Source organism: Heptranchias perlo, chromosome 1 (assembly GCF_035084215.1).
Source record: "Heptranchias perlo isolate sHepPer1 chromosome 1, sHepPer1.hap1, whole genome shotgun sequence".
NCBI lineage: Eukaryota > Metazoa > Chordata > Chondrichthyes > Hexanchiformes > Hexanchidae > Heptranchias > Heptranchias perlo.
The window spans coordinates 113,897,624-113,924,925 of NC_090325.1; the positions used below are offsets into that span (position 1 = coordinate 113,897,624).

At 42.2% G+C, this 27,302-nt stretch overlaps 1 protein-coding gene across 6 annotated transcripts in view; it reads right to left on the reverse strand.

Moving 5' to 3' along the window:
• The window catches only part of lin54 (lin-54 DREAM MuvB core complex component), an 89,029-nt gene that overhangs the window by 8,134 nt on the left and 53,593 nt on the right, over positions 1-27,302 (reverse strand). For all 6 annotated transcript variants that reach the window (XM_067989974.1, XM_067989950.1, XM_067989983.1 and 3 more), the window contains 4 exons: positions 27,127-27,198; positions 18,127-18,229; positions 9,312-9,449; positions 2,081-2,283 (listed from right to left, as the gene is read on the reverse strand). In XM_067989974.1, coding sequence (XP_067846075.1) covers positions 2,081-2,283; positions 9,312-9,449; positions 18,127-18,229; positions 27,127-27,198 — 516 coding nt within the window. The remainder of the gene's footprint in view (positions 1-2,080; positions 2,284-9,311; positions 9,450-18,126; positions 18,230-27,126; positions 27,199-27,302) is intronic.

The window sequence follows — 27,302 nt, forward strand, 5'->3', positions numbered from 1 at the left end:
TAGTACAACTGAAAGCGAAAATATGCTTCTTTCCAATGCGCAAGGTTCAAATCCAACCCAGACAACTGGGATAAAAGGAGTTTGAACAACTTCAGTCCAGTTCTTAATGGACATTCCTCAAATCTAACAATTCATCAATGTCATAGCTAACAAGTATATATTGTATTGGGGGGTGAGGGGGCAGGGAAGAGGAGGATGAAAAAGTCTGCTGCTGCTGCTCATTAATCGACAAATTCACACTAACCTCTTCAACAATGGGGAAATTTTGGGATTAAACAATAGGAATCAATAAAAAGCATTTCTTCCAGTTTAACAATATTCTAAGTACCTTCAGTGTTAAACTGGATTGAAGAGACTGCAATTCCATGAAAAAAAGTGAAGTTATAAGAACAGTAGTTGAACAAGAACATAGTTGATTCTCTGCAAAATACATCAATACAATAACTTGCATTGAAAACGTCCTAAGGCACTTCAGAGATGTCATAAATAAATGGACGCTAAACTAAAGGTGGAGATTTAAGGGAGAGTCATCAAAATCTTGGTCAAAGGGATGGGTTTTATAGAGGATCTGAAAAGAGGAGAGGGAGGTGTAGAAGCTTAGGCAGGGAATTCCAGAGCGTGGGCCAAGGCAGCTGAAGGCACAGCCACCAATGATGGAGCAAAGGGAGGGGGGATGCACAAAAGGCCAGAAGTGTAGAGTTCAAGGTTGGGGAAGGGGGGTTGTAGGATTGGAGGAGGTTACAGAGATAGGCAGAGGGAAAGCCATGAAGAGTTTTAAATGCAAGATTGAAAATTTTAAATAGGTCAGTGAGGACAGAGGTGATAGGTAAGTGGGATTTGGTGCAGGATAGGATACAGGCAGCAGAGTTTTAGATGAGCCGATGTTTATGGAGGGTAAAGGATAGGAGGCCAGCTAGGAGAGCATAGGAATAGTAGAGTCTGGAGGTGACAGACATAGATGAGGGATTCAGCAGTAGATGGGCTGAAGTAGGGGCAAAGGCAAGCGATGTTACATAGACATAGGCAATCTCTGTGATGGAGAGGATATGGCAGTCAGAAGCTGAGCTTAGAGTCGAATAGGATGCCAAGATTTCAAACAGGTCAGCCGTAGGCAGTGGCCAGGGAGGAGCAAAGATATGGAGTCTGTGATGAGTACCAAAGATGATGGGTTTGGTCTTCCCAATGTTTAGCTGGAGGAAATTGCCGCTCATCCAAGACTAGAAGTTGAACAAGCAGTCCGACAACGGTCAAGAGGGGTGGTGGGGTAGAACTGGGTGTCTTCAGCATACACGTGGAAGCAGACCCCATGTCTGTGGATGATGTTGCCAAGGGGCAGCATGTTGATGAGGAAGAGGGGTCCAAGGATAGACCCGTGGGAGATTCTGCATGCAACAGTGCAGGGGTGGGAAGAGAAGTCATTGCTGGCGATGCTTTTGCTATGATTGGATAGGTAAGAGTGGAACCAAGCGAAGGTGGTCCCACTGGACATAAGACGAGAGATGATGGAGGAAGATAGTGTGGCCGACTGTGTTTAAGGCTGCAGAGGGGTCAAGGAGGATGAGGAAGGATAATGCATTGCAATCAGAGAGAATGTCATTTGTGACTGGGTAGGTCTTTTCAGTGCTGTGGCAGGAATGGAAACCTGACAGGAGAGATCAAAATATAGAGTTGTTGAAAGATGGACATGGATTTGGGACATGACAACACATTCAACTTGAGAGAAATGGGGGAGTTGGAGATGGGTTGGTAGTTTGCAACTAGAACACTGTTGAGGGAGAGTACTTTGAGGGGGGGAATGATGATAGCAGTTTTGAAAGGGAGGGGGATAGAATCTGAGGAGAGGGAACCATTTACAATGTAATTTGCAATAGCCTTTATAAACTGAACAAAAATCCATTAGTTGAACAAAATTAAAACAACTTTTTAAAAAATTGTGGGGAGACCAAGTAAATGTGATACAGTAAAAATATTCTATACAAAATAATTATATTTTCATCCAAATAACCTTCAAGCAATGGTATTTAGCTGCAATCTGAAATCTGACCCAGGTCCCTAGCTCTGGAATCACTGAGTCACCTACTTTCCTCCTCCACTTGTAACTGCTGGCGTTGTTCTGGTGAGTAAATCTGAGATCTGTGATGAAAGCTTGGTTTTCGCAGCGGTCTGTTGCTGGACACGCACTTCTGCAGCATCTGCCAAATGCATTAGGGTCTTCCGCTCAGGGCTCTCCTCAAAATTTTTACAGCCAATACATTTACATATTGATGAACACATGATCTTTGCCTGATGAGCAAAAATATGAGGGGAAAACATTAGATCTCAATCCAGTGTATTTCACTCATTCCTCATCTTACAGCTCGCAATCACTTTGCAATTCCAAGAGCTAAACAATTTATGATATAATAATATTGCACCTCAAACAGTAGGCACTCAGCAGAACCCTCAAATTTTGATTTAGAGATCCACCCAAGACACTGCATTTCCAAGAAGTCTTCAAGACTGCTATTCCATCTACCACTGCTTTAGTGAGAACAGACAAGAAAGGCAAAGTGTTTTCAGGTTAATCAGCCAGCTTGTGTCATGAACTACCGTGTTGGCCTGATATTTAACATAATCCCAAGTGTCAGGGTTGAGCAGATATCCTACATACTCCTTCCATTTATCTTGTATCCTATCTAACAGGGATTGCTCCCTTTCAGCTACAAAATTGTACATTTTAGCTATTATGTTGTTCCACAGAAAAGGATTCCATAACTGACTTTTCCATTCCCATTTTTGCTACATCGAGGCTAGATATTCAGCACAAAGAAAAAATGCCCAGGCTCCACATCAGATAAATTCTCTACCTTACCAATGTTTATTTTGTAAGATGAAATGTCTTTAATTCACTCAAAAGATGCAGCAAAATTTTTTTTTTGTAGTTTACTGTTTTAAAATGTAATCAAGGGTTTTTCCAAGGTAGCTCCATGTCAGTCTTATGAAAGGCAGCAATCAGGAGTAGGATTTTCTACAGGAGTAGGAAATAAAACTCTACCTAGGCCCCATGATCGGGAATTCCCTCCGTAAACCCCTCCAACCTATTTAACGCAAAGAAGTGTGAAGTGATACATTTTGGTAGGAGGACTGAGGAGGCAATATAAACTAAATGATACAATTTTAAAGGGAGTGCAAGATCAGAGACCTGGGGATATATGTACACAAATCTTTGAAGATGGCAGGACAAGTTGAGAAGGCTGTTAAAACAGCATTTGGGATCCTTGGCTTTATAAATAGAGGCATAGAGTACAAAAACAAGGAAGTTATGCTAAATCTTTATAAAACATTGGTTAGGCCTCAGCAAGAGTATAGTGTTCAATTCTGGGCACCACACTTTAGGAAGGACGTCAAGGCCTTAGAGAGGGTGCAGAAGAGATTTATTAGAATGGTACCAGGGTTGAGGGACTTCAGTTATGTGGAGAGGCTGGAGAAGCTGGGGTTGTTCTCCTCAGAGCAAGAAGATTAAGAGGAGATTTGGTAGAGGTAATCAAAGCCGTTCATGATTTTGAAGAGTAAATAAATAAGGAGAAACTGTTTCCAGTGGCAGAAGGTTCAGTAACCAGAGGACACAGATTTAAGGTAATTGGCAAAAGAACCAGAGGCGACATGAGGAAACTTTTTTTTTAAAGCAGCGGGTTATGATCTGAAATTCACTGCCTGAACGGGTGGTGGGAGCAGATTCAATAGTGACTTTCAAAAGGGTATTAAATACTCGAAGGGGGAAAATTTACAGGGCTATGGGAAAAGAGCAGGGGAGTGGGACGAATTGGATAGCTCTTTCAAAGAGCAGGCACAGGCTCGACAGGCCAAATGGCCTTCTCCTGTGCTGTACCATACTGTGATACAATGAACCTTTTTCACCTCCCTTTCCTCTGTTAAGAGGCTCCTTAAAATTATTTAACCATGCGTTTGGTCACCCCTCCTTTGACTTGGTATTCATTTTTTTTCCTTACATGCCCTGGGACTTTTTTTTTCTATATTAAAAGGCACTATATAAATGCAAGTCATTGTTGTGCTAGTAGAGGTTGGAGAGGAGAGATTATCACATATGGAAGACAACTGTCCAGGGCTGTATAGCAGAGACATAGGGATAGATATTCTGGAAATTTAATATTACCTTTGGGAATCTGGGATTAATTATGCTTAAGTTTCCTCAGAAGGTTACATAAGTGGGATTGAGTCCATGATGTGCAATCTGTCCTATCAGGGGGACACAAACGGCAGATCCTGGGCTGCATCTAGACTGCTGCACCCAGACAGTTTTTTTTTGCTGTGGCTGTTCTACGTCTCTCTTGTGCTGTTGCAGTCTACAGTTCTTTATGTACACTATGTGTAAAGTACTGCTGCCTCTGTATTGGTACATAACCTAAACACCTCAAATCATTAACTTGGTTGACAAAGATTCAATTTATAATAAAACCTGCAATAAATTGAAACAAAAGAAAAAATCTAGACAAAAAGCTGTGACTGCAAGGAAGATGCTAACTCAATGTGGGAAGGAAGGGGTTTGTATGGGGCAAAGTGAATTGATCAAATTTGCAGATGATACCAAACTAGCAGGGGTAGTGGAATCAAAGGAGGCAACTCAAATTACAAAATGGGTTGGACAGGATAAGAGTGGGCAAAAAGGCAGATGAAATTTAATGCAGACAAATGTAAAGTACTGCACATAGAAAGGAAAATGAGTGCCAAACATACTCCATGAATGGTGTTAAAATAGCTAAGGATGAAGTTGAAAGAAACCCAAGAGCCTTAGTAGACTCAACACGTCCAACGAATAAATCCAATAAAATGTTGAACTATATGGCCAAAACAGTTAAATACGAATAAGATGTCATGGTCAAACTTTATAGCGTGGTCAGAATGCACCTCAAATGCCATGTACAGTTCTGGTCAAGAGAAACAAGGAGAACAATCAAACACTTAAGACAATGCAGAAAGGAACCGCAAGGCTGATCCCTACAGTCGAAAGCCTGAGTTATTGGTTAAGACTGGAGACTTGGGCTTTTCAGCCTGGAAAGGTGACATGTCAAAGATGACCTTAAAAAGGCATACAAAATAGCTAAGGGAAATCAAGACTACTACTTCAAATTAAACTAAGTGTGGGTTCAGACCACTGAAAGGTAAATTTAGGACCGATATCAGGAAGTTTTCCTTCATGCGAAAAGTGATCAACACTTGTAATGGACTGTCAAGTATAGCGGAGATAAAAACCTTGGAATTATTTTAAAAATAATTAGATGCAGCAATGTGGAGGGGGGAAACTGGTTAGATAAATTAAGATGGGCTGAATGGACGTCCTGATAAGTCTTTTGTGAGATATTGTTGTTTGTGACACAGGGAAATAATAGTTAAGATATGGAATAATGTTTTACATTAAGGCTATCACTAAGGCTACAGTACATCTGAAATGATTCTCCTGTGGGTAGGAAACACACAGTGAAGTATAGAAAAAAGTATGAGTTAGGAATGATTAAGAGTGGTGTCCAAAAGTTTGATTGAAAAAGTGGGATTTAAGAAGGTAATTCAAGGAGGAGACAGTGAAGAGGGTTGATACATTTGCTTTTTTAAATGGGTCAATCTAGAAGCAGCAGACGAATAAACTGTCTTAAAATCCCAGAGGGTATTAATCATTCACCAAACAGCTATTTAAGGAAACTGGCAACAGGTTTATATGAAGATTGAATTTTCGTTATGACATCGACACTCAGATAATCAAGACCCCACAGAGTCTGTCCATGCACAATAGTCAAGGTATACAGTCAAGTTACAATCTATATCAATGACTTGGATGAAGGGACCAAATGTATGATTGCTAAATTTGCTGATGACAAAAAGGTAGGTAGGAAAGTAAGTTGTGAAGAGGACATAACGAGTCTACAAAGGGATTACAGATCGGTTAAGTGAGTGGGCAAAAATTTGGCAGATAGAGTATAATGTGGGAAAATGTGAACTTGTCCACTTTGGCAGGAGGAATGGAAAAGCAGTATATTATTTAAATGGCGAGAGATTGCAGAACTCTGAGGTACAGAAGGATCTGGGTGTCCTAGTACATGAATCACAAAAAGTTAGTATGCAGGTACAGCAAGTGATTAGGAAGGCAAATGGAATGTTGTCATTTATTGCAAGGGGAATGGAATATAAAAGTAGAGATGTTTTGCTACAGTTATGCAGGGCATTGGTGAGACCACATCTAGACTACTGTGTGCAGTTTTGGCCTCCTTATTTAAGAAAGGACATAATTGCTTTAAAGGCGGTTCAGAGAAGGATCACTCGATTGATTCCTAGGATGAGGGGGTTATCTTATGAGGAAAGGTTGGACAAGTTGGGCCTGTATACATTGCAGTTTAGAAGAATGAGAGATGATCTTATTGAAACATAAGATCCTGAGGGGACTCGAAGGTGTAGATGCTGAGAGGATGTTTCCCTTTGTGGGAGAGACTAGAACTGGGGGACACAGTTTAAAAATAAGGGGTCTCCCATTTAAGACCGAGATGAGGAGAAATTTTTTCTCTGGGGTGGTGAGTCTGTGGAACTCCCTTCTCCAGAGAGCGGTGGAGGCAGGGTCATTGAATATTTTTAAGGCCAAGTTAGATAGATTCCTGATTAACAAGGGAGTCAAAGGTTATAGTAGATAGACCGGAAAGTAGGGTTGAGGTCACAATCAGATCAGCCATAATCTTATCAAATGGCAGATCAGGCTCGAGGGGCCGAATGGCCTACTCCTGCTCTTAATTCATATGTTCGTATGTAAAGTGAGGTTAAATACTTGGACTCTGCACTCTAATAGTTTTGCTAAGTGAACCTCCAGTCAAATCAATATAGTACTCCTGTTGTGCATTGTCCATTTCTGCAGAAAGAGTTGGCTCAATTAACCAACTTTTTTTTAAAAAGGGTTAAGTTTTCCATTGTCAAAAGTCCTTATAAATTTTCAACTGTAGAAGGATAATTGCCAAATGATTTCAACAAAAAAAACTTATGGTCAAACTATACCACCTTGGATGGGAGACCCCAGCCCCCTTCCCATTTAGTCATTAGCTAGGCTAATCTTAAGCAAAATCTTGTCTGCACTAGAATCATAAAGGAGTGAGAGGCAATAAAATGAAGTATCAACAGTTAACACATGGCATAAAATCAGCACTGATTACTTTTGCTGGGTATATAGAAGTTGAAAGCCCTTTTCATCATTTCCTTGGTTTTCCCCATTAAAAAAGGTATAAAATTCATCCCATACATTTTATAATTAATTAGTTGGGAACAGTTTAAGCTCCAAATAAACTTGGGTCTCAGAAGCCAATTTTAAATTAAAGTTTATTGTCAAGTTACTAAGATGAAAACTTATTTGCCCGAATCAACCCAAATTCATTAATTTGCATTCCCAATGACATTCATCTGCCGCTTGCAATAATATTTTAACTAGTGTGGAAAGGATGCCACAGACCTGCAAAAAAAAACAATTCTATTAGCATATAGCATAAAGTATTTTTTAATTCAACCATACATTTGAAGGACCTTAAGTGTTTTTTAGGGGAGGGGAGTATTGCCCTTAAATATCTAAGAGGTGCAATGCTAATGTAAACATTAACAGACAGGGATGGGAGAAGCTCTGACCAGCTTTCCCATCCAATGGCACAAAAGAACAGAGATGGCCATTCAGTGCTATTTTGCAGACAAGTTTGGATCTAGCCTTAATTTTATCTGATGGATACAATATTTGATTCTCCAAGCAAACAAAGTACTTTCACATCACCTTCCAAAAAAAGGCTTTCTGAATATTCAGTGACAATGACATCAACAGATGCCTGAAAAACAAACAATCAACTCAAACTGACAGATGCAAAGATGGCCCTGCTGAAGAACTCAGTCTACCAAAAGTTTTTGCAAATCCAGTCATTATTAAGCAATGGTAGTTTAGTCCATCCTTGCCTTTAAATGTACACGGTCAGAAGATATCAAGATCAGGCTAATCCTAACTTGGATAAATTGTCCAAAAAGTGGCCCTAGTTGTAAAAGCAGTTTTGAAAGTAAAAAATTTCTCTCCAAGACATGGCATTTTATTTTTGCACAGTAGAACTAATTTTCAGTAAGAGGTAGGGTATAGACATGATAAATATTGGAACGCCTTCACATTTCTTCAACACATGTAGATTGTTTGATCTATGTTGAGTTAGCTGAGCTCAGAGCAGGTCAGAGGCTGGGTATTCTGCAGCGAGTGACTGACCTCCTGACTCCCCAGAGCCTTTCCACCATCTACAAGGCACAAGTCAGGAGTGTGATGGAATACTCTCCACTTGCCTGGATGAGTGCAGCTCCAACAACACAAGAAGCTCGACACCATCCAAGACAAAGCAGCCCACTTGATTGGCACCCCATCCACCACCCTAAACATTCACTCCCTTCACCACTGGTGCACTGTGGCTGCAGTGTGTACCATCCAAAGGATGCACTGCAGCAACTCGCCAAGGCTGCTTCGACAGCACCTCCCAAACCCGCGACCTCTACCACCTAGAAGGACAAGAGCAGCGGGCACATGGGAACACCACCACCTGCACTTTCCCCTCCAAGTCACACACCATCCCGACTTGGAAATATATCGCTGTTCCATCATCGTCGCTAGGTCAAAATCCTGCAACTCCCTTCCTAACAGCACTGTGGGAGAACCTTCACTAAAAGGAACGGCAGCGGTTCAAGGCGGAGGCTCACCACCACCTTCTCAAGGGTAATTAGGGACGGGCAATAAATGCTGGCCTTGCCATCGACGCCCAAATCCCATGAACGAATAAAAAAAGATAAAGCAGCAGTTTGGGACCTGAAATTAGTCTCATCATCCCAAGTCCAGGGAAGGGTAAAATCAGTCCGGGGTCCCATCTTTGATCATTATCCAATCACTCCTGTAAAATGTGCATACGTGTGGATATTGGGTGAGGTGAGCATCCACCTGAACTGTGATGTCTGTTAGTCTGTCAATAATCCCCATTAAGATCATACACAATGTATAACACTTGGGAAAGGTGTTGAAGAGTTGTCAGTCCCCAGAAGGCAGCATCTTCAGGAGAGGTCAAAAGAAAATATCAGGGGGAAAAAAACAAATTTTTAGATGTTCATTTAAAAATAATCAATGCAACAAGTGCTAGTGAACTAGACTGAGATTTGGAACCTCAGGCATTTCAGTGAAAGATCTTGACTTTGCTTTGAAGTCAAGTAGACATTGCACTCAGTTTCAAATCTGAATATTAGGAGTCCTGAATTCCAAAATAACTCCCAATCATTCTTACCTCATAGCATTCACAGTAATTCTTCAGACATCCCGATCTCTTACAGTTACATCCTTTGCTGTGCCGTCTATCAGATTCACCTTCCTTTCCTTTTCCAATCTTCGGTTTAAATGCTTCTGGATTTCTGTCAAGACATGCCTGGAAAGGAAAGAGAAAATTTTAGGGCATTTAGAGTTCAAGAATAATAGTAAAATGTCAAATGAACATTAAATGGTGCAGTACCCTTTCCTTCAACCACACTTTTCAATCAAAAATGCTATACATCACCACAAAGACGTTGCAAGAATCTTTCTTTGGTGAGGTGGTATCATGAGCAAGCATGCAGCTGAAACACAGACCATAACCAAATCAAGAGTTCACAGACACAAACTGGGTTCAAGATATTATTCAACAACTGTCCTTGCTAATGCCTGGCTTAAATAAAAGAGGGGAAAAATGTTTTAGTAACACCAGGAAGAAAACACAAGATCAAAAAAGACCATTTTGGCTTGCCCTAGAGCTGAATGCACAGTTCACTACCCTCAATTGATTTTTCTCACCAACTGCCTAATCATTCCCTCTTAAAATGAGATCTCTTCCATAAGGTGGCTACTGGATTTCTTATGGAACAGAATTGTCTGTCACAAAAGATTTGCGTATAGAAACAAGAATGGATAATTGCACTGTTGCACAGATTTGCCCAGATCAGCACCGTGCAAAGTTTGATCACTGGTTTATGTTGCATTAGCTAATTTCAGCCTGGCCAGTTTTAAGGGTGCTACAATCAACATCACCTTGTTTGGGGGGTGGGGGGAATGGTGGGAAGGGAAAGAGGTGCAGGGAAGAGGAGAAAAGGGAAAAACAGACAGGGATCCACTTCAAGTCACAATCCAGTAACTAGTACTTGAAAGGATACATTTGTAGATCTTGGGCAAGAGGAGGACCAGGCTTGGCAGTGAAGTCTCCACAGCCAAATAGCCTACTCACTGTCCAGGCTCACACAAATGGTGTTTTATCACTAAGAACTCAGTAAAGGGCACTGGTGGTCATCACCCACCACTGCATACAACTCAGTTTCAAAACGGGATACATTTTTCATTTTGCAAGGAACATACCGTAAGCAGAAACTCACTTCAAATGGATTTGAAGAACAGAGCCAAACCAAGTAGACTGAGGAACCTCAATTTAAGTGAAGCAAATCAAAGAGAGCCCTACCTTAAAACCATCCATATTCAGTTAGGAACCTGATCACTACTCTGGGTTCTGAAGCATGCTGCACATTAAACCTAGAAGTTGCCATCACATTTTGGGATTTGGATTTCTTTTCCCTCATGGAGAGGATTTAGGAATGAGCTAAGTTTAAGGATTGTGTTTTAACAAAGCAAATTCACACAGGTTTTTAAAAAAGTCATAAGCTGCAGCACTGAGATGAGTGGGTTGATGTGTTAATGAGCCAACTATCTTTATTGTCTCCAATGACCAGGGGCATCAAGCAATGTTATCGCATCTTCAATGGCTTAACAAAACTACTACATTCTATGATTATAGTGGGGATAATTCTATTCATGTGAGTCCAGCATGAAGTGACTGCTGAGAACATACTCTTGGGAGAGGGGGTTGTTGGTTTGGCCTACTGGCAAATCCCTGAATGGGGACATGTTCAAAGTCTCACCATCTATAGAATCATAGAACCATACAGCACATAAGGAGGCCATTCGGCTCATCGTGTCTGTGCTGACTTTGAAAGAGACAATTGGTTCCACTCACCTGCTCTTTCCCCATAGCCCTGCAAATTTCTCCTTTTCAAGTATATGTCCAATTCCCTTTTGAAAATTACTATTGAATCTGCTTCCACCACCTTTTCAAGCAGTGCACTCCAGATCATAACAACTCACTGCATAAAAAAAAAATCTAATTTCCCCCCTGGATTTTTTTTTTCGAATTATCTTAAATCTGCGTCCTCCGGTTACTGACCCTCCTACACTTATCAAAACCCCTCAAAACTTTGAGCACCGCTATAGAATCTCCCCATAACCTTCTCTGCTCTAAAGAGAACAATCCCAGCTCCTCTAGTCTCACCACATAACTGAAGTCCTTCATCCCCAGTACCATTCTCATAAATGACCTCCACACCCTCTCCAAGGCCTTGACATCCTTCCTAAAGTGTGGTGCCCAGAATAATAAAGACCTGCATTTATATTGCACCTTTCAGAACTTCAGAGAGTCCCAAAGCACATTACAGCCAATTAAGTACTTTTGAGGTGCAGTCACTGAGGCCTAACCAGTGATTTATAAAGGTTGACCATAACTTCCTTGCTTTTGTACACTATGCCTTTATAAAGCCAAGGATCCCATATGCTTTTTTTTTTAAAGACAGCTTTGTCAACTTGTCCTGCCATCTTCAAAGAATTGTGTACGTGAACCACTAGGTTCTTACACCTCCTTTAAAACTGTACCATTTCATTAATATTGTCTCTCCTCATTTTCCCTTCCAAAATGCATCACTTCATACTTAGAATCATAGAAAGGTTACACAGCACGGAAGGAGGCCATTAGGCCCATCGAGTCAACGACAGCTCCATGCAAGAGCAATCCAGCTAGTCCCACTCTCTTGCCCTATCCCCGTAGCCCTACAATTTTTTTTCCTTTCAAGTACTTATCCAGTTCCCTTTTGAAAGCCAGGATTGAATCGACCTCTACCACCCCACTGGCAGAGCATTCCAGATCCATTTCCTCATGTCACCTTTGGTTCTTTTGCCAATTGCCTTAAATCTATGTCCTCTGGTTCTTGATCCTTCCGCCAATAGGAACAGTTTCTCTATCTATTCTGTCTAGACCCTTCATGATTTTAAATACCTCTATCAAATCTCCTCTCAACCTTCTTTGTTCCAAGGAAAACAACCCCAGCTTCTCTAGTCTATCCACGTAACTGAAGTCCCTCATCCCTGGAATCATTCTAGTAAATCTTTTCTGCACCCTATCTAAGGGTGCGGTGCCCAGAACTGGACACAATACTCCAGTTGTGGTCAAACCAGTGTTTTATAAAGGTTCATCATAACGACTTCCCTGCTTTTGTTAAAATGTATAATTGTACTGTTCAATATTATGTTTTAATGAAATCCTGGTGACAATGCCTAAAATAAATAATTGCATATATATAGTGCCTTTCATGTGGAAAAGTTTCAAAGCCTTTTTACTTTTTGAAGTGCAGTAACTGTTGTAATGTAAACAGTTTTTTTTGTTAGCAACAGGCAGCAGGTTCCTGTGACCGATTGCATTTTTGTAAAAGTGCTATTAACTTAATTTCTCTGCATTATATTTCATCTGCTATGTGTGTCTGTCCATCTGAAGTCTGCTACTATCCTCCTCAGTGTTAAATACATTTCCAAGCTTTCTATCATCTACAAACTTAGAAATTATGCCCCCTATACCCAAGTCCAGGTCATTAATATTGATCAAAAAGAGCAGTGGTCCTAATAACGACCCCTGGAAGACACCACTGTATACATCCCTCCAGTCTGATAAACAACCATTCACAACTACTTTCTGTGTCTCTTAGCCAATTTCTTATCCATGATGCTGCCTTTAATCCAATGGGCTTCAATTCTTCAAATATACTTGTGAAAACTCAGTATAGAAAAAGGGAGACACATGGCCAGTCAGATTTCAAACAAGAAATCGCAAGGCACAGGACTAGGGCCTGGAGATGGAAGCTAAGATACAGATGGTCAGTTTCTATAGTTAGAAGTTGTCTAGAAAGAAAGGTAATGCCAAAAACAAGTTTCATTACAATGCCCGTTATGATTAATATATGACTGAAGATTCTTCATACAAGGTTGCCTTTCCAACCAATGTCTATTGGATGGTTGCCAAGAAAGCCAACAGCACGTGACATTAAACTGCAAAGGTGAAGCACAAGTAGCTAGCTTGTGGGTTGAACTAAGAATGGAGTATTGGTCACTGTTAGTGCATTGCAAGGTTTAAGTGGGGAGGAGTTTGTAAAATACATTCCTGACTATATTCTGTGGCAGTACATAACGAGTCCTAAAAGGGAAGATGCTATACTGGACTTGGTTCCAGGTAATGAGCTAGAGAAAGTCAACATGAAGGTAGGGAAAAGTTAAGGATGAATGATCACAGCAGAATTAGCTTTGCAGTTAAAACAGAGAAGGGACAAAAAACAGTTAAAAACAAAGCTAACTGGAGAAAAGCAACGACAGAGGGATGAAAGAGGACTTAGCCTAATTAAACTGGAAGCAAATTTTAAACAGTATACAGTGGCACAACAGTGGGAAATATTTAAGTGTGAGATTGGTATAGCACAATCCAGGGACATACCAAGGCAGCAAAAAGAGGTCGTGTTTAGGATCTAGAAAATAAAGACTAATAAACTGTACAATAAAGCAATCCTGGTGGAATATTGTAATCTACAAATAGAAATAAAAAGATAGAGAATTAAGATGATGTTTTTGGATCTTCTCTAACCTTACCTTAGTTCTTTTGGCTCTGGTCTTTTGTCCTAACTGTCCATATACCTTTGACTGTGTCTATCTTTGCCTGGAGAGCTATGTAACCTTTCCATAACATACACAAGACATTAACAGCAACCCCGATCTGTTAATTGCTTTTAGCTACTGGGTTTATCTTTTCCCTCCATGATATTTTACTCCACTCTTTGAAAGTGGCACAGCATATCAGACCTAGTTTTAAATTTAAAATATCAATAACATTTATTTTACAAAAGATGAACATGCAAATATGTCACAATTGTTAGATATTTACTGTAGACTTCCCTTTATCTAACTCTGGAAAAAATAATTGAGATTGCAACTTTTATCAACGAAGCTAATCCTTTGTAAATAGCGTTTAAACAATAAGTTTCCATTCCTTGAATTTCTTGTAACTGTGGAGCCTAATTAATCTAATTTTTTTTTTTTAGAAACTCAAACTAAATTTTCTCTTTCAGGAGTTTCAAACTGATGGGTTCCCTTAGATTCAAAATAGACTCGTTGATTTGAACGGCTTTTTTTAAAAAAAAGCATTCTTGAGATGTGGGCATCGCTGGTGAGATTGACGTTTATTGCCCACCCTTAGTTGCCTTGTATAACTGAGTGGCTTGCCAGGCCATTTCAGGAGGAGTTAAGAGTTAACCATGTTGATGTAGGACTGCAGTCACACATAGGCCAGACTGGATAAGGATTCCCTAAAGGAGATTAGTGAATCAGTTGGGTTTGTATGACAATTCAACAGCTTTGTGATCACTTTTACTGATATCAGCTTTTTATTTCCAGATTTTTTAAAAAAAAACTGAACTCAAATTCTCACAGTCATGGTGGGATTTGAACTTATGTTGTTTGGATTATTAGTCCAGGCCTCTGGATTACTAGACCACTAACAAAGACAACACTACTACATTCTTAGTCTTTTTATCCAAATAAAGAGTTACTAAGATGACCTGAATACTGAATATCCCATCAGTCAAATGAAAAAAAAAGGAACTGCCACGTACAAACTGAACTAATCACAGAATTGTTTAAGTTTGAATTATGTCTGACAAAAATTCCAATATCAGGATATGCTTGATACATGATTCTGAATTTTTATTTAAAACTGTTTTATGCCCTGTGACTGGATTTATGGGAACAGCCTCTAAATCGAAGATTGACAAATATGCTTCATTTTTGTCACAACAACTTGCACTTATGGAGAGCATCCCAAGGCGCTTCACAGGAGCATTATCAAACAAAATATGACATTGAGTCATATAAGGAGATATTAGGACAGGTGACCGAAAGCTTGGTCAAAGAGTTAGGTTTTAAGTCGCTCCTTAAAACCTGAGAGGGGTGGAGAGGTTTGGGGAGAGAATTCCAGAGTTTAGGGCCTAAGTAGCTGAAGGCACGGCCACCAACGGTGGAGCAATTGAAATCGGGGATGCACAAGAGGCAACAATTGGAGGAGCGCTGAGATCTCGGAGGGTTGTCGGGCTGGAGAAGGTTACGGAGATCGGAAGGGGCAAGGCCATGGAGGGATTTGAAAACAAGCTAAGAATTTTTAAAAATCGAGACATTGCCAGATTGGGAGCCAAAGTCAGCGAGCACAGGGGTGATTAGTGAACGGAACTTGGTGCGAGTTACGATACAGGTAGCAGAGTTTTGGATGAGCTCAAGTTTATGGAGGGTGGAAAATGGGAGGCCAGCCAGAAGAGCATTGGAATAGTCAATTCCAGAGGCAACAAAGGCATGGATGAGGTTTTCAGCAGATGAGCTGAGGCAGGGACGAAGACAGGAGGAGATGTTATTGAGGAGGAAGCAGGCAGTCTTTGGGATGAAGCAGATATGTGGTTGGAAGCTCATATCAGGGTCAAATAGGACGCCAAGGTTGCGAATGGTCTGGTTCACCCTCAAACAGTGGCCAGGGGGAGGAATGGAGCTGGTGGCAGGGATCAAAGACAATGGCTTCGGTCTTCCCAATATTTAGTTGGAGGAAATTTCTTCTCATCCAATACTGGATGTCTACACGCAGCAAGACAAATCAGAGTCAGTGGAGGGGTCAAGAGAGGTAGTGGTGAGGTAGAGCTAGCTTTTATACAAGTAGTATGAAAAAAAACTTGCAGCTAATGTATAGGGAAATAGTAAAAGCTTCTCAAGAATTAAGGGAGGAGCCATCAAAAATGAGCATGACGACATTATGGTAGATAAGGAAATGTAGAGTTCTTTAATGAATATTTTGCCTCAAAGGAGAGTGCAGGAAGTTTCAAAATCATGGATGAGGAAGTAGAAATGTAACCAATAAGCGTACGCATTGATAAGGAAACTGTTCTTAAGGGGTTTCAGGCACTAAAAATTGATAAATATCCCGGGCTAAATGATATGCACTCCAGAACATGAAAGGTTGGTGAGGAAGTAGGGGAAGGACTAATCTTGATTTTTTTTAAAATTAGAGGCAGGAGTTATGCTAAATGACTGGGAGGATGGCATTTCTGTTCAAAAAAGGGGGCAGGAATAAGCTAAGCAATTATCAACCACTTAGTGTTATATTAGCAGTAGGAAAATTATAAGACTCCAAAATTAGAGATAAAATAAATGAATAATTAGAAGGACAAGAACTAATCAAATACTTACATGAATTTGTGAAGGATAGGTCATACTTGTGTTATCTGAATGAACTTTTTTTTTTGGGAGAGAATGACTGATAGTTTAAATAGGATGGAATTCAATAGATGCAGTTTATATGGATCTCAGGTAAGCATTTGATAATGTGCAGCATAGAAATTGCTGAGAAGATTAAGGGCCATGGTACAACAGGTAAAGTGGCATATGGATAGAGGGGTGGTTAAAAAGCAAACAGCAAGGGATTGCAGTAAATGGATGTTTCCTAGACTGGCAGATGGTGGCTGGTGAGATGCCCAGGGATTGGTGTTTGGGAACAAGAATAGAAAATGTAAATATACCCACTTAAGTAGTAAATTTCAGGCTATAGCTGAAATACTGCATGCAGTTTTGGGCTCCAAGAAATTGATAATAGCCCAGAAGGAAGTGAGTCATAGATTTACTAAAATAATACCAGGGATGAGGAGTCTTAGTTATGATGAAAGACTACAGTGCCTGCAGCTATATTCTATTTGAGAAGACTTGGGGGATTTGATAGAGGCATTCAAAATGAATAGGCAAGTTACAGAAACATGGTTAGATTATTTTCATTGGCTTCTTGTCTTTGTTTTTACAGACCAAAGGAAAAGATGAGAACATAGGTATGATTATAAACTTCTTCCAGTTTCTGGAACATGGAATGTGTCACCATAAGAGGTGATCGATGCTAAATCAGTTACAGCATTGAAAAGATGCTGATGAAAAAAAAAGTATGGGGAAAATAGTGGAAAGGATGGCGCAAAATCAGCCTCCCCAAGTGGGTCTAAATTAATCATAGAAAAGATCCTGTGCTAAAACATTTAAATTTTCTAAGTACAGGACCTCAAGACACTTTATATACAGCATGGCAAATTCTTTTATACAAGGTAATTTTATTTTAGGACCATGACTTCAACCAAGATTATGGCCACTTACTTCTACTGTTGAGTATTTTTACATCTTTCACCAGGCACATTTCCATGCTCAGCTTTCAATAAAAGAAGCCAATCTAACCACTGAGCTCCTTCTCCCCAAAATACTAAAGTAAAACTGCAAAATTCCCAAATCACTGACCTCACTGCAAGATAACACATGCATCAGGGTAGGTTGGAAAAATATTCGTCAGCATATCTATTTAGGATCTCTGGTCAGTTGGGCACAAACTGAATTGGCAATGCTGGGTCATGACATCCAAGTCCACCCTCAGCCCCAATATCACATCTGACTCAACAACCAAAAAAATTGTGCCAATGGCACTTTTTGCTATTTATTTTCTGCTGTCAAGTTTCTCGGCCCAATCCTCCTTTCCTGAAGGCACCAACTCCTTGCTGGAGTACAAATTCAAGGGTGCCATGTACCCACTAATACCCTGCCCAAGTGGTCAATCTTCACGTGTGAACTTTAGCTATTCAGCTATTGGGACATCACATCAGAGTCCGATCCTATCTCCATCTGTCGGCCACACATGTATTTTTATCTGGGCTCGCTGGAGGGAAATGCAAAGAGCGGCGGTGATTGTTGATCCACTGGCAGAGTCTAAAACGGCCAGTGGTGAGTGGGACAGAAAGTAGGTTGGCAAGATTAGTGGACATCCTGGGCAGAAAGGATCCCAAAATCAATCCCTAGAGTGCCCTGCAATTGCCACATAAATTACACCTTTACCACCGCAGTGTATTTTTACATTCAAGACCTTAACTAAAGAATCTCACCTTTATTGCTTTTAGCCGCTCAGCTTCATGTTCCAGATTATTGAAGCAGTTGGTACAATTGCAGTTATTGCAAAATTCTCCATTTGCAAAACAGTCACAGTATCTAAACAAATAAAAGTTGAAGTTTTATATTAATTGAAGGTTAATGCATGAAAAAAGATCAATATAAAAAGTCCACAAATACATTTAAAAAAAACAACAGCAATGAGTTAATTTCATTATCAGATTGTGTACCATTCCTGGCAGCTTGAGCAAGGATATTACACAAACTCTGGTTAAATTTTGAAAAACTTTATAAAGACACTGCAGTATAAATAAATCAGATGTAACAAAGTGGGTGGTCACCTATTTTAGTCTTAATCTTAGAGGTTTTAAAGCTGGTCTAGAAAAACGGGGCACAGTGGGTCAGTCACGTGCTGTCGAGCTGCCTATTGAGTGCAACTGATCGGCTTAATTCCCGACTGGCAGATCAGCTGTGAACACTAGCTCTGATGTTGCCTGCGTGATTTTCAATGGCAAGAGCTTTTCACTTTTTGCACTCATCTCTTACCTGTGGATTGGCTGGAGGGGCACCAATGGAGGCTGCCAATGGGGCTCTCCATGACTTGTGGGTATGTGGCCCTGGGGAGGTGTTGTGCCTAGCTGAGAGCAGTGTGGGTCAGCCCCTCCAGTTTCCACATGAGAAGAAAGGAAGAAAATAAAATTAATAATGAAATCAAGAAACAAATAGAACACAAAAAAAGGTAAAGCACAATAATTAGTTTAGCATAGTCAAATATTTTCTAACAACTTGTATCAAATGTGCAACTTGAAAATGTTGTTCAAGAAATGTCAGGGGTTGGGTGATGTGATGATCAATTGCATTTTCCCCAATCATTAAATTGGTTAATTTAAAATCCCTTATTCTTAAAATTCACAAACATTTATTTTTAAATATTCATTAACCATGTGTTTTTGACAAACACGCTTTATGGTTAGGGTGCCATGCATCAAAATCTGCTGCATGGAACATATTTGTAAAGGATGCTTAAAATTTGTTTGGGGGGGGTGGCGGGGGTGGAGAAGGTGAAATCAAGATAAATACAGCAGTTGAATGATAAAGTTAGGTCTTATTTTTATAATTGTCAATAAATAGCTGAGCTGTTATGTAACTTTATGACTACACTGAACTAAATACATGACTCAGCCAAGGAACTACAAGGTGGCCTAATGGGTGAAATGTGGTGTCGAAATTATTTTTCGAAACTTTTCTCTTTTGGTCATCTCCAGGCCTTCCTCAGCTCTGTCCTCATCAGCTGATCCAGCCATACCTCCATTTGCATGGCCATTCTAATAATGCACCTCCCCCTTCTCCAGCACAGTGCCTCCCTGATCCCTTCTCCCACTTAACAATTCCTTATAATACCTTCTTTTCTACCAGCTTCCCAAACTCAAGTCCCTCTGCCTCGCCCTCAGTATTTTCTATTTATTGTGGCACCGGTCGCTAGCTGTGTCAGGGCAGCTACTCCAACCGTCTCACTCTTCCAGCGGCCATCTCATGGGACTAACCTCTCTAACCTTCTCCCCATCTTGCTTCTCCCATTGACTGCCTCCTGATCCTGCCGACAGATTATAAATCAACTGCCTGCTCCATGTTGCCTTTGAGAATGTTTGCTCCGACAACAAGGCTCTCAGTATCCATAACCTGATGGTGGATGAATCTAACACCATCTTGGCATTGACAGAAACCTTGCTTACATGTGGTGACTCTATCACTCACTGAAGCACCCCCATCTGATGACACATCACCACCTGCCCTGTCAGAACAGCCATGGTGGTGGCATAGCTCTTATTGCCAAGTCCCAACTCTGCTGCATTCCTTACTACTTTGGCATCTTCACCTCCTTTGAGTCGCTCACACTCTCATTCCTCCCACCTCCCTTAAACTTAGTGTACAACTGTACCAAGCCCCGTACCAACTTACCCTTCCTTTGTACCATAAAACTCCTCACCCTTGTTGATGTTAACCTATGCCTCAACTCCCCTGGAATCCCCCTCCTTAGACTTCTCTGCTCAATCTTAACACAATTTCACCCTTCATGTAAACACACTCATCTCAACATCTCGCTTAGCCTCTCCACCTCAGAGGTCTCAAACACCGATGAGAGTATCTCTATGATTACTTGCTGTTTATTCTTACTACTTATATGCATCCCTTGACTGTCTGCAGCCTCACCATTGGAAAAAAAACTTTCTCCCAGCTCCTTCACTAATTCATTCTCAAGCTCCCTCTCCTCTGAACCTGCACCTGTGTCAACACCACTCCCAATACTGACCTATAAGCTTCTGCCTTCGATCCCCTCATTCTCACCAAATCATTCACCCTTGTTGCTCCCCTCCAGAGTCTCCAGCCTCACTTCCTTAAGTTCAATAGCTGCAAACTTAAAAGAACCAGGCACGAGAGGTCTCGTCATTCATCGCCAAACCTGATTCAAACATGTAAAGCACTACCATGTCTTGCTATCCTCAGCCAAGTCGTCCTACTACGCCACGATCAATCTGGAGATCAAGAACAACCCATGGATCCTTTTCTCAATGAACCATTTTTTCAACTTGGCATTGGAGGCCAGGGGAGAGCGGTCAGGGGAAGGAAGTTTAAGTACAAACAGATCATGTATTTTTTTCCTCTAAGATTCAGAACACTCATGCAGCTGCATCGGTCACTATCTCCCCTCCTTGACTTTCCACCGCCCCACCATCTCTGACCCACTCAACCCCCTATCCCCCATCACTTTGCAGTTCCTCTCCCACCTTCTCCAAGCTCCAACTCTTGCTTCCCTCCCTACTCACTCATGAATTCCAACATTGTGAATGACTTGATTCAGGTATCGCTCATTTCCATCTCAATATGGTCACCAATCTACCAATACTCAAACTCCTCACCTAAACTTGTTCAAGCTCTTGACTTCTCTTCCTATCTTTACAAACGTAAAAAAAATATTTTGACCAAGTTTTTGTTCACCTCTCCTATAATGCAAGTTGCTGTTGCTATCGAAGGTACCCTAGAATCACTTATGTTACTAATTATCTCAACCAAATATCTGGGGACTTGTGCCAAAATTGGGAGAGCTGTCCCACAGACTAGTCAAACAACAGCCTGACAGCCATACTCACAGAATCATATCTTTCAGCCAATGTCCCAGGCTCTCCCATCACCATCCCTGGGTATGTCCTGTTCCACCGGCAGGACAGACCCACCAGAGGTGGCAGTGCAGTGATGTACAGTCAGGAGGGAGTGGCCCTGGGAGTCCTCAACATGGACTCTGGACCCCATGAAATCTCATGGCATCAGGTCAAACATGGGCAAGGAAACCTCCTGCTGATTACCACCTACCGGCCTCCCTCAACTGATGAATCAGTCCACCTCCATGTTGAACACCACTTGGAGGAAGCACTGAGGGTAGCAAGGGCACAGAATGTACTCTGGGTGGGGGACTTCAATGTCCATCACCAAGAGTGGCTCGGTAGCACCAATACTGACCGAGCTGGCTGAGTGCTGAAAGACATAGCGGCCAGACTGGGCCTGTGGCAGGTGGTGAGTGAACCAACACGAGGGAAAAACTTACTTTGCACGTCCTCACCAATCTACCTGTCGCAAATGCATCTGTCCATGACAGCATTGGTAGGAGTGACCACCGCACAGTCCTCGTGGAGAGGAAGTCCCGTCTTCACATCGAGGACACCATCCAACGTGTTGTGTGGCACTATCACCGTGCTAACAGATTCATGAGGCACTGTGGGCCATCAGCAGCAGAATTGTATTCCAGCACAATCTGTAACCTCACGGCCCGGCATATTCTTCACTCTACCATTACAAACAAGCCAGGGGATCAACCCTGGTTCAATGAGGAGTGTAGAAGAGCATGCCAGGAGCAGCACTAGGCGTGCCTAAAAATGTGGTGCCAACCTGGTGAAGCTATAACTCAGGACTACATGCATGCTAAACAGCGGAAGCAACATGCAATAGACAGAGCTAAGCGATTCCACAACCAACAGATCAGATCAAAGCTCTGTAGTCCTACCACATCCAGTCGTGAATGGTGGTGGACAATTAAACAACTAACGGGAGGAGGAGGCTCTGAAAACATCCCCATCCTCAATGATGGCAGAGTCCAGCACGCAAGTGCAAAAGACAAGGCTGAAGCGTTTGCAACCATCTTCAGCCAGAAGTGCCGAGTGGATGATCCATCTCGGTCTCCTCCCAAGATCCCCACCATCACAGAAGCCAGTCTTCAGCCAATTCGATTCACTCCACGTGATATCAAGAAACGGCTGAATGCACTGGATACAACAAAGGCTATGGGCCCCGACAACATCCCGGCTGTAGTGCTGAAGACTTGAGCTCCAGATCTTGCCGCGCCTCTAGCCAAGCTGTTCCAGTACAGCTACAACACTGGCATCTACCCAACAATGTGGAAAATTGCCCAGGTATGTCCTGTCCAATAAAAGCACAACAAATCCAATCCGGCCAATTACCGCCCCATCAGTCTACTCTCAATCAGCAGCAAAGTGATGGAAGGTGTCGTCGACAGTGCTATCAAGCGGCACTTACTCACCAATAACCTGCTCACCGATGCTCAGTTTAGATTCCGCCAGGACCACTCGGCTCCAGACCTCATTACAGCCTTGGTCCAAACATGGACAAAAGAGCTGAATTCCAGAGGTGAGGTGAGGTGAGGGTGAGTGCCCTTGACATCAAGGCAGCATTTGACTGAGTGTGGCACCAAGGAGCTCCAGTAAAATTGAAGTCAATGGGAATCAGGGGGAAAACTTTCCAGTGACTGGAGTCATAGCCAGCACAAAGGAAGATGGTAGTGGTTGTTAGAGGCCAATCATCTCAGTCCCAGGAGTTCCTCAGGGCAATGTCCTAGGCCCAACCATCTTCAGCTGCTTCATCGATGACCTTCCTTCCATCATAAGGTCAGAAACAGTGATGTTCACTGATGATTGCACAGTGTTCAGTTCCATTCGCAACCCCTCAAATAATGAAGCAGTCCAAGCCTGCATGCAGCAAGACCTGGACAACATCCAGGCTTGGGCTCATAAGTGGCAAGTAACATTCCCGCCAGACAAGAGAGAGTCTAACCACCTCCCCTTGACATTCAACGGTATTACCATCGCCAAATCCCCCACCATCAACATCCTGGAGGTCACCATTGACCAGAAACTTAACTGGACCAGCCATATAAATACTGTGGCTACAAGAACAGGTCAGAGGCTGGGTATTCTGCGGCGAGTGACTCACCTCCTGACTCCCCAAAGCCTTTTCACCATCTACAAAGCACAAATCAGGAGCGTGATGGAATACTCTCCACTTGCCTGGATGAGTGCAGCTCCAACAACAGTCAAGAAGCTCGACACCATCCAGGACAAAGCAGCCTCTTCATTGGCACCCCATCCACCACCCTAAACATTCACTCCCTTCACCACCGGCGCACTGTGGCTGCAGTGTGTACCATCCACAGGATGCACTGCAGCAACTCGCCAAGGCTTCTTCGACAGCACCTCCAAAACCCGCAACCTCTACCACCTAGAAGGACAAGAGCAGCAGGCACATGGGAACAACACCACCTGCACGTTCCCCTCCAAATCACACACCATCCCGATTTGGAAATATATCGCCGTTCCTTCATCGTCGCTGGGTCAAAATCTGGAACTCCCTTCCTAACAAGCACTGTGGGAGAACCTTCACCACATGGACTGCAGCAGTTCAAGAAGGTGGCTCACCACCACCTTCTCAAGGGCAATTAGGGATGGGCAATAAATGCTGGCCTCGCCAGCGACGCCCACATCCCATGAACGAATAAAAAAAGACATTTGACCACCTGTACTGCACGAGGAAAGCTGAGGGCAAGGGGAGCGTCGATCTGAAATACAGAACTGCAAGTTGTGCTCTTGAATCAATCACATTTCTCACCACTCCCTGTACAATGCAGACAGAATTAATTACTACTACTGATTTGGAGGTGTATTGCAACTCATAAAATAAGAGCCATGATGTGGAGATGCCGGTGATGGACTGGGGTTGACAAATGCAAGATTTCTTACAAAAACCAGGTTATAGTCCAACAGTTTTATTTGAAAATCACAAGCTTTCGGAGGCTTTCTCCTTCGTCAGGTGAAGTGTCACCTGACGAAGGAGAAAGCCTCCGAAAGCTTGCGATTTTCAAATAAAACTGTTGGACTATAACCTGGTTTTTGTAAGAAATCTTGCATAAAATAAGAGGCAGCATAAGCGGCCTGAGTCAGAGGCTACAAAAAATAACAGAAGATGGAGACTTCAACATTCAGATTGAACTTTTTCCACCCAATGGGTAATAGATCTGTTGAATAGTTACCAGTAAAGAGCATTAACCCAGACTGTAGCAATGGATTTAAGAGGCACTTAATGATTTCCTGCAGAGAAATTCAGGTTAAAGGAAATGGTGAGGAGAAATAGTTATGATTTATCTTTTAATTAAGAATGGGCTTGTTGGGCCGAATGGCCATTTCTTGTGCCTAAAAATTCTGAAGCACTGTACTAATTGGCTAGGCTGCCCACTGCCTTGCCTTTGGCCCTCCATTTGCCATGATACTTCTGCAGTTGTCAATCTGCTCAAGCACTCCTTCACCTCCATCTTAGATGCTCTTGTCCCTGGCAAAGCTTTACCCTCTCCCATCCTGGTTGATTCCCCCGGTACAGCCCCCAACTTCACTCCCTCAAGTCAAAGGCACGCAGACTTGAGCATATCTGGCACACAACTGGTTTAGCCATCCATCACTAGATCTGACTACACCACATCAAGTGCTATCGGGCCTCAGCCTCCTCTGTTAAAACCGCTTACTGCTTAAAGATCATCCTGAAAAACAATGATAACCCCAGCTCCTTTTCTCCACTATAATCCCCGACCTTAAACCCCTCTCTCCTGCGCCCTGCACCCCCACCTCCAACAAATGAGCTTATTAACTTTTGTCACTAAGATTCAGACCATCCATTCATCTGTCTCTTCCCCTTTCCCACGAAGCCAAACCATCTTGCCCTATCCCTGAACTTTCCTTTCTCTAGTTTCTCTCCCAACTCCCCATGTGCCCTCTCTAAGCTCATCTGTCCACGAGAACTGGCTCATGTGCCCTTGACCCCATTTCCACTAAACTGACCACCAAACCTCCCATCCTAGCTGGCATCGTAAGTGGTGCCCTCTCCTCAGGTACTGACCCTCTCCCTTTCAAAACTGTCATCAGTCCCCTCTTCAAAAAACCCACCCTCAATCCCAGTGTCCCTACAACATCTTCAATCGCTTGATCGTGTTGTTGCTTCCCAAATCCGTGCCTATCTTTCCTGTTTGAATCCCTATGTTACTTTGACTCTGGCCTCTTCTGCATCCCCTTCACCCTACCATTGGTGACTAATCCTCCAGCTGTCTAGGCTCCACGCTCTGGAATTCCCTCTCAACCTCTTCACCGTTCCTCCGCCTCTCATGTTCTTCAAGACCCTCCTTAAAATCCACCTCTTTGACCAAGCTTTTGACCACCGCTCCCAACATCCAGGTTTGAGCTGATCAGTGGTGAGTAACATTCACGCCACACAAGTGCCAGGCAATAACCATCTCCAACAAAAGAAAGCCTCACCACCTCCCCTTGTCATTCAATGACATTACCATTGCTGAGAACCCCATCAACATCCTGGGAGTCACCACTGATTAGAAGTCAACTGGACCAGCCACATAAATGCTGTGATTACTAAAGTAGATCAGAGGCTGGGTATTCTGCCATGAGTGGCTTACTTCCTGACTCCTCAAAGCCTCTCTATCACCTACAGGGCACATTCATGAGCGTGATAGAATACTCTCCACTTGCCAGGATTGGTGCAACTACAACACTCAAAGCTCAACCCCATCAAGGACAAAGCATTCTGCTTGATCAGCACCTCATCCACTAGCCGAAACATCCACCACACCAAAAAACAGTATCCTGTGGCTACAGTTTGTACGCTCTACAAGATTCATTGTAGCAACTCAGCATGGCTTCTTCAGCAGCATCTCCAAAACCCACAACCTCCATTACCTAGAAGGACGGGGTAAGCAGGTACACGGGAACACTATCACCTCAGATCTCCTCCAAGTAACACGCCATTCTGACTTAGATAGATATAGATATCTGCTCCTTCATTATCACCGGGTCAAAATAAATGCTGGCCTTGTCAATGATATCCACATCCAGAGAATGAATAAAAGAAATACACTGCTTTGGATCGGCATCCAATTTTGTCTGATTATTCCTTTATGAAGTACTTTGGGATATTTTTCTACACAAAAGGCATTGTATAAATGCAAGTTGTTTTTGTGACACAGAGAGAGAGAGACATCATTGCAAAAGCTGCCACAGGGCTCCTCCTCTCAGACCGTACCTTGTGGTCACCTCAAGAGCAGCAAGACCAGAAAGGTGTGCGCATGTTTTATTTTAAATTCGTGAATGTTATTCTAAAAAGGTGAAGGAGCTTATTACTGGACATTGGAATACTACCCATTTCAGGCAACCAGTGCCATCATGAAGCAGAGTTAGATGCAGAGTAAAGCTCCCTGTACACTGGTCTGTTGCATCTGAGCTTCAACCTCAGAAGAAAACTCATATTGCAACAGTTGACATTTTACCCACTTCCACCATCCTGTGACTAAATGGCAAGAGCGCCATTTAGTTCTGTATTATTGGTCTATGCTTATTAGGAACTGGATTGAAAGTGCCCAATTCATTTCAAATTGGACCATTATAGACAGCAATGAGAGGAGATTCTCTTCCATCAGGCTGGGCTGGATGTGAAACCAGGTCCCAGAAGTGATACTCCAGCACCTTACCCAGTCCACCAACAAACAAGATAGTGCATTTTGAAATCTACAAAATATTTTTCAGTGCAGAGGTTCAGTAAACACTTCATGAAAATAGGACATCAATGTTTTGCAGCGCTATTGAAAGCATCTTACTTACAGCTTGAGACACTGAGACTTCGTACAATTACAAGGTTTCCTAGGCCTTGATCCTGATTCTGATGTTGATGACCTACATGAAAAAGGTGGAGAGGGAGAAAGATGCAAGAAAAATAAAGTTACCGTAACTGGCTTGTGAACAATTAAACATTGCTTAATATAGGAATTGTGGTTTAC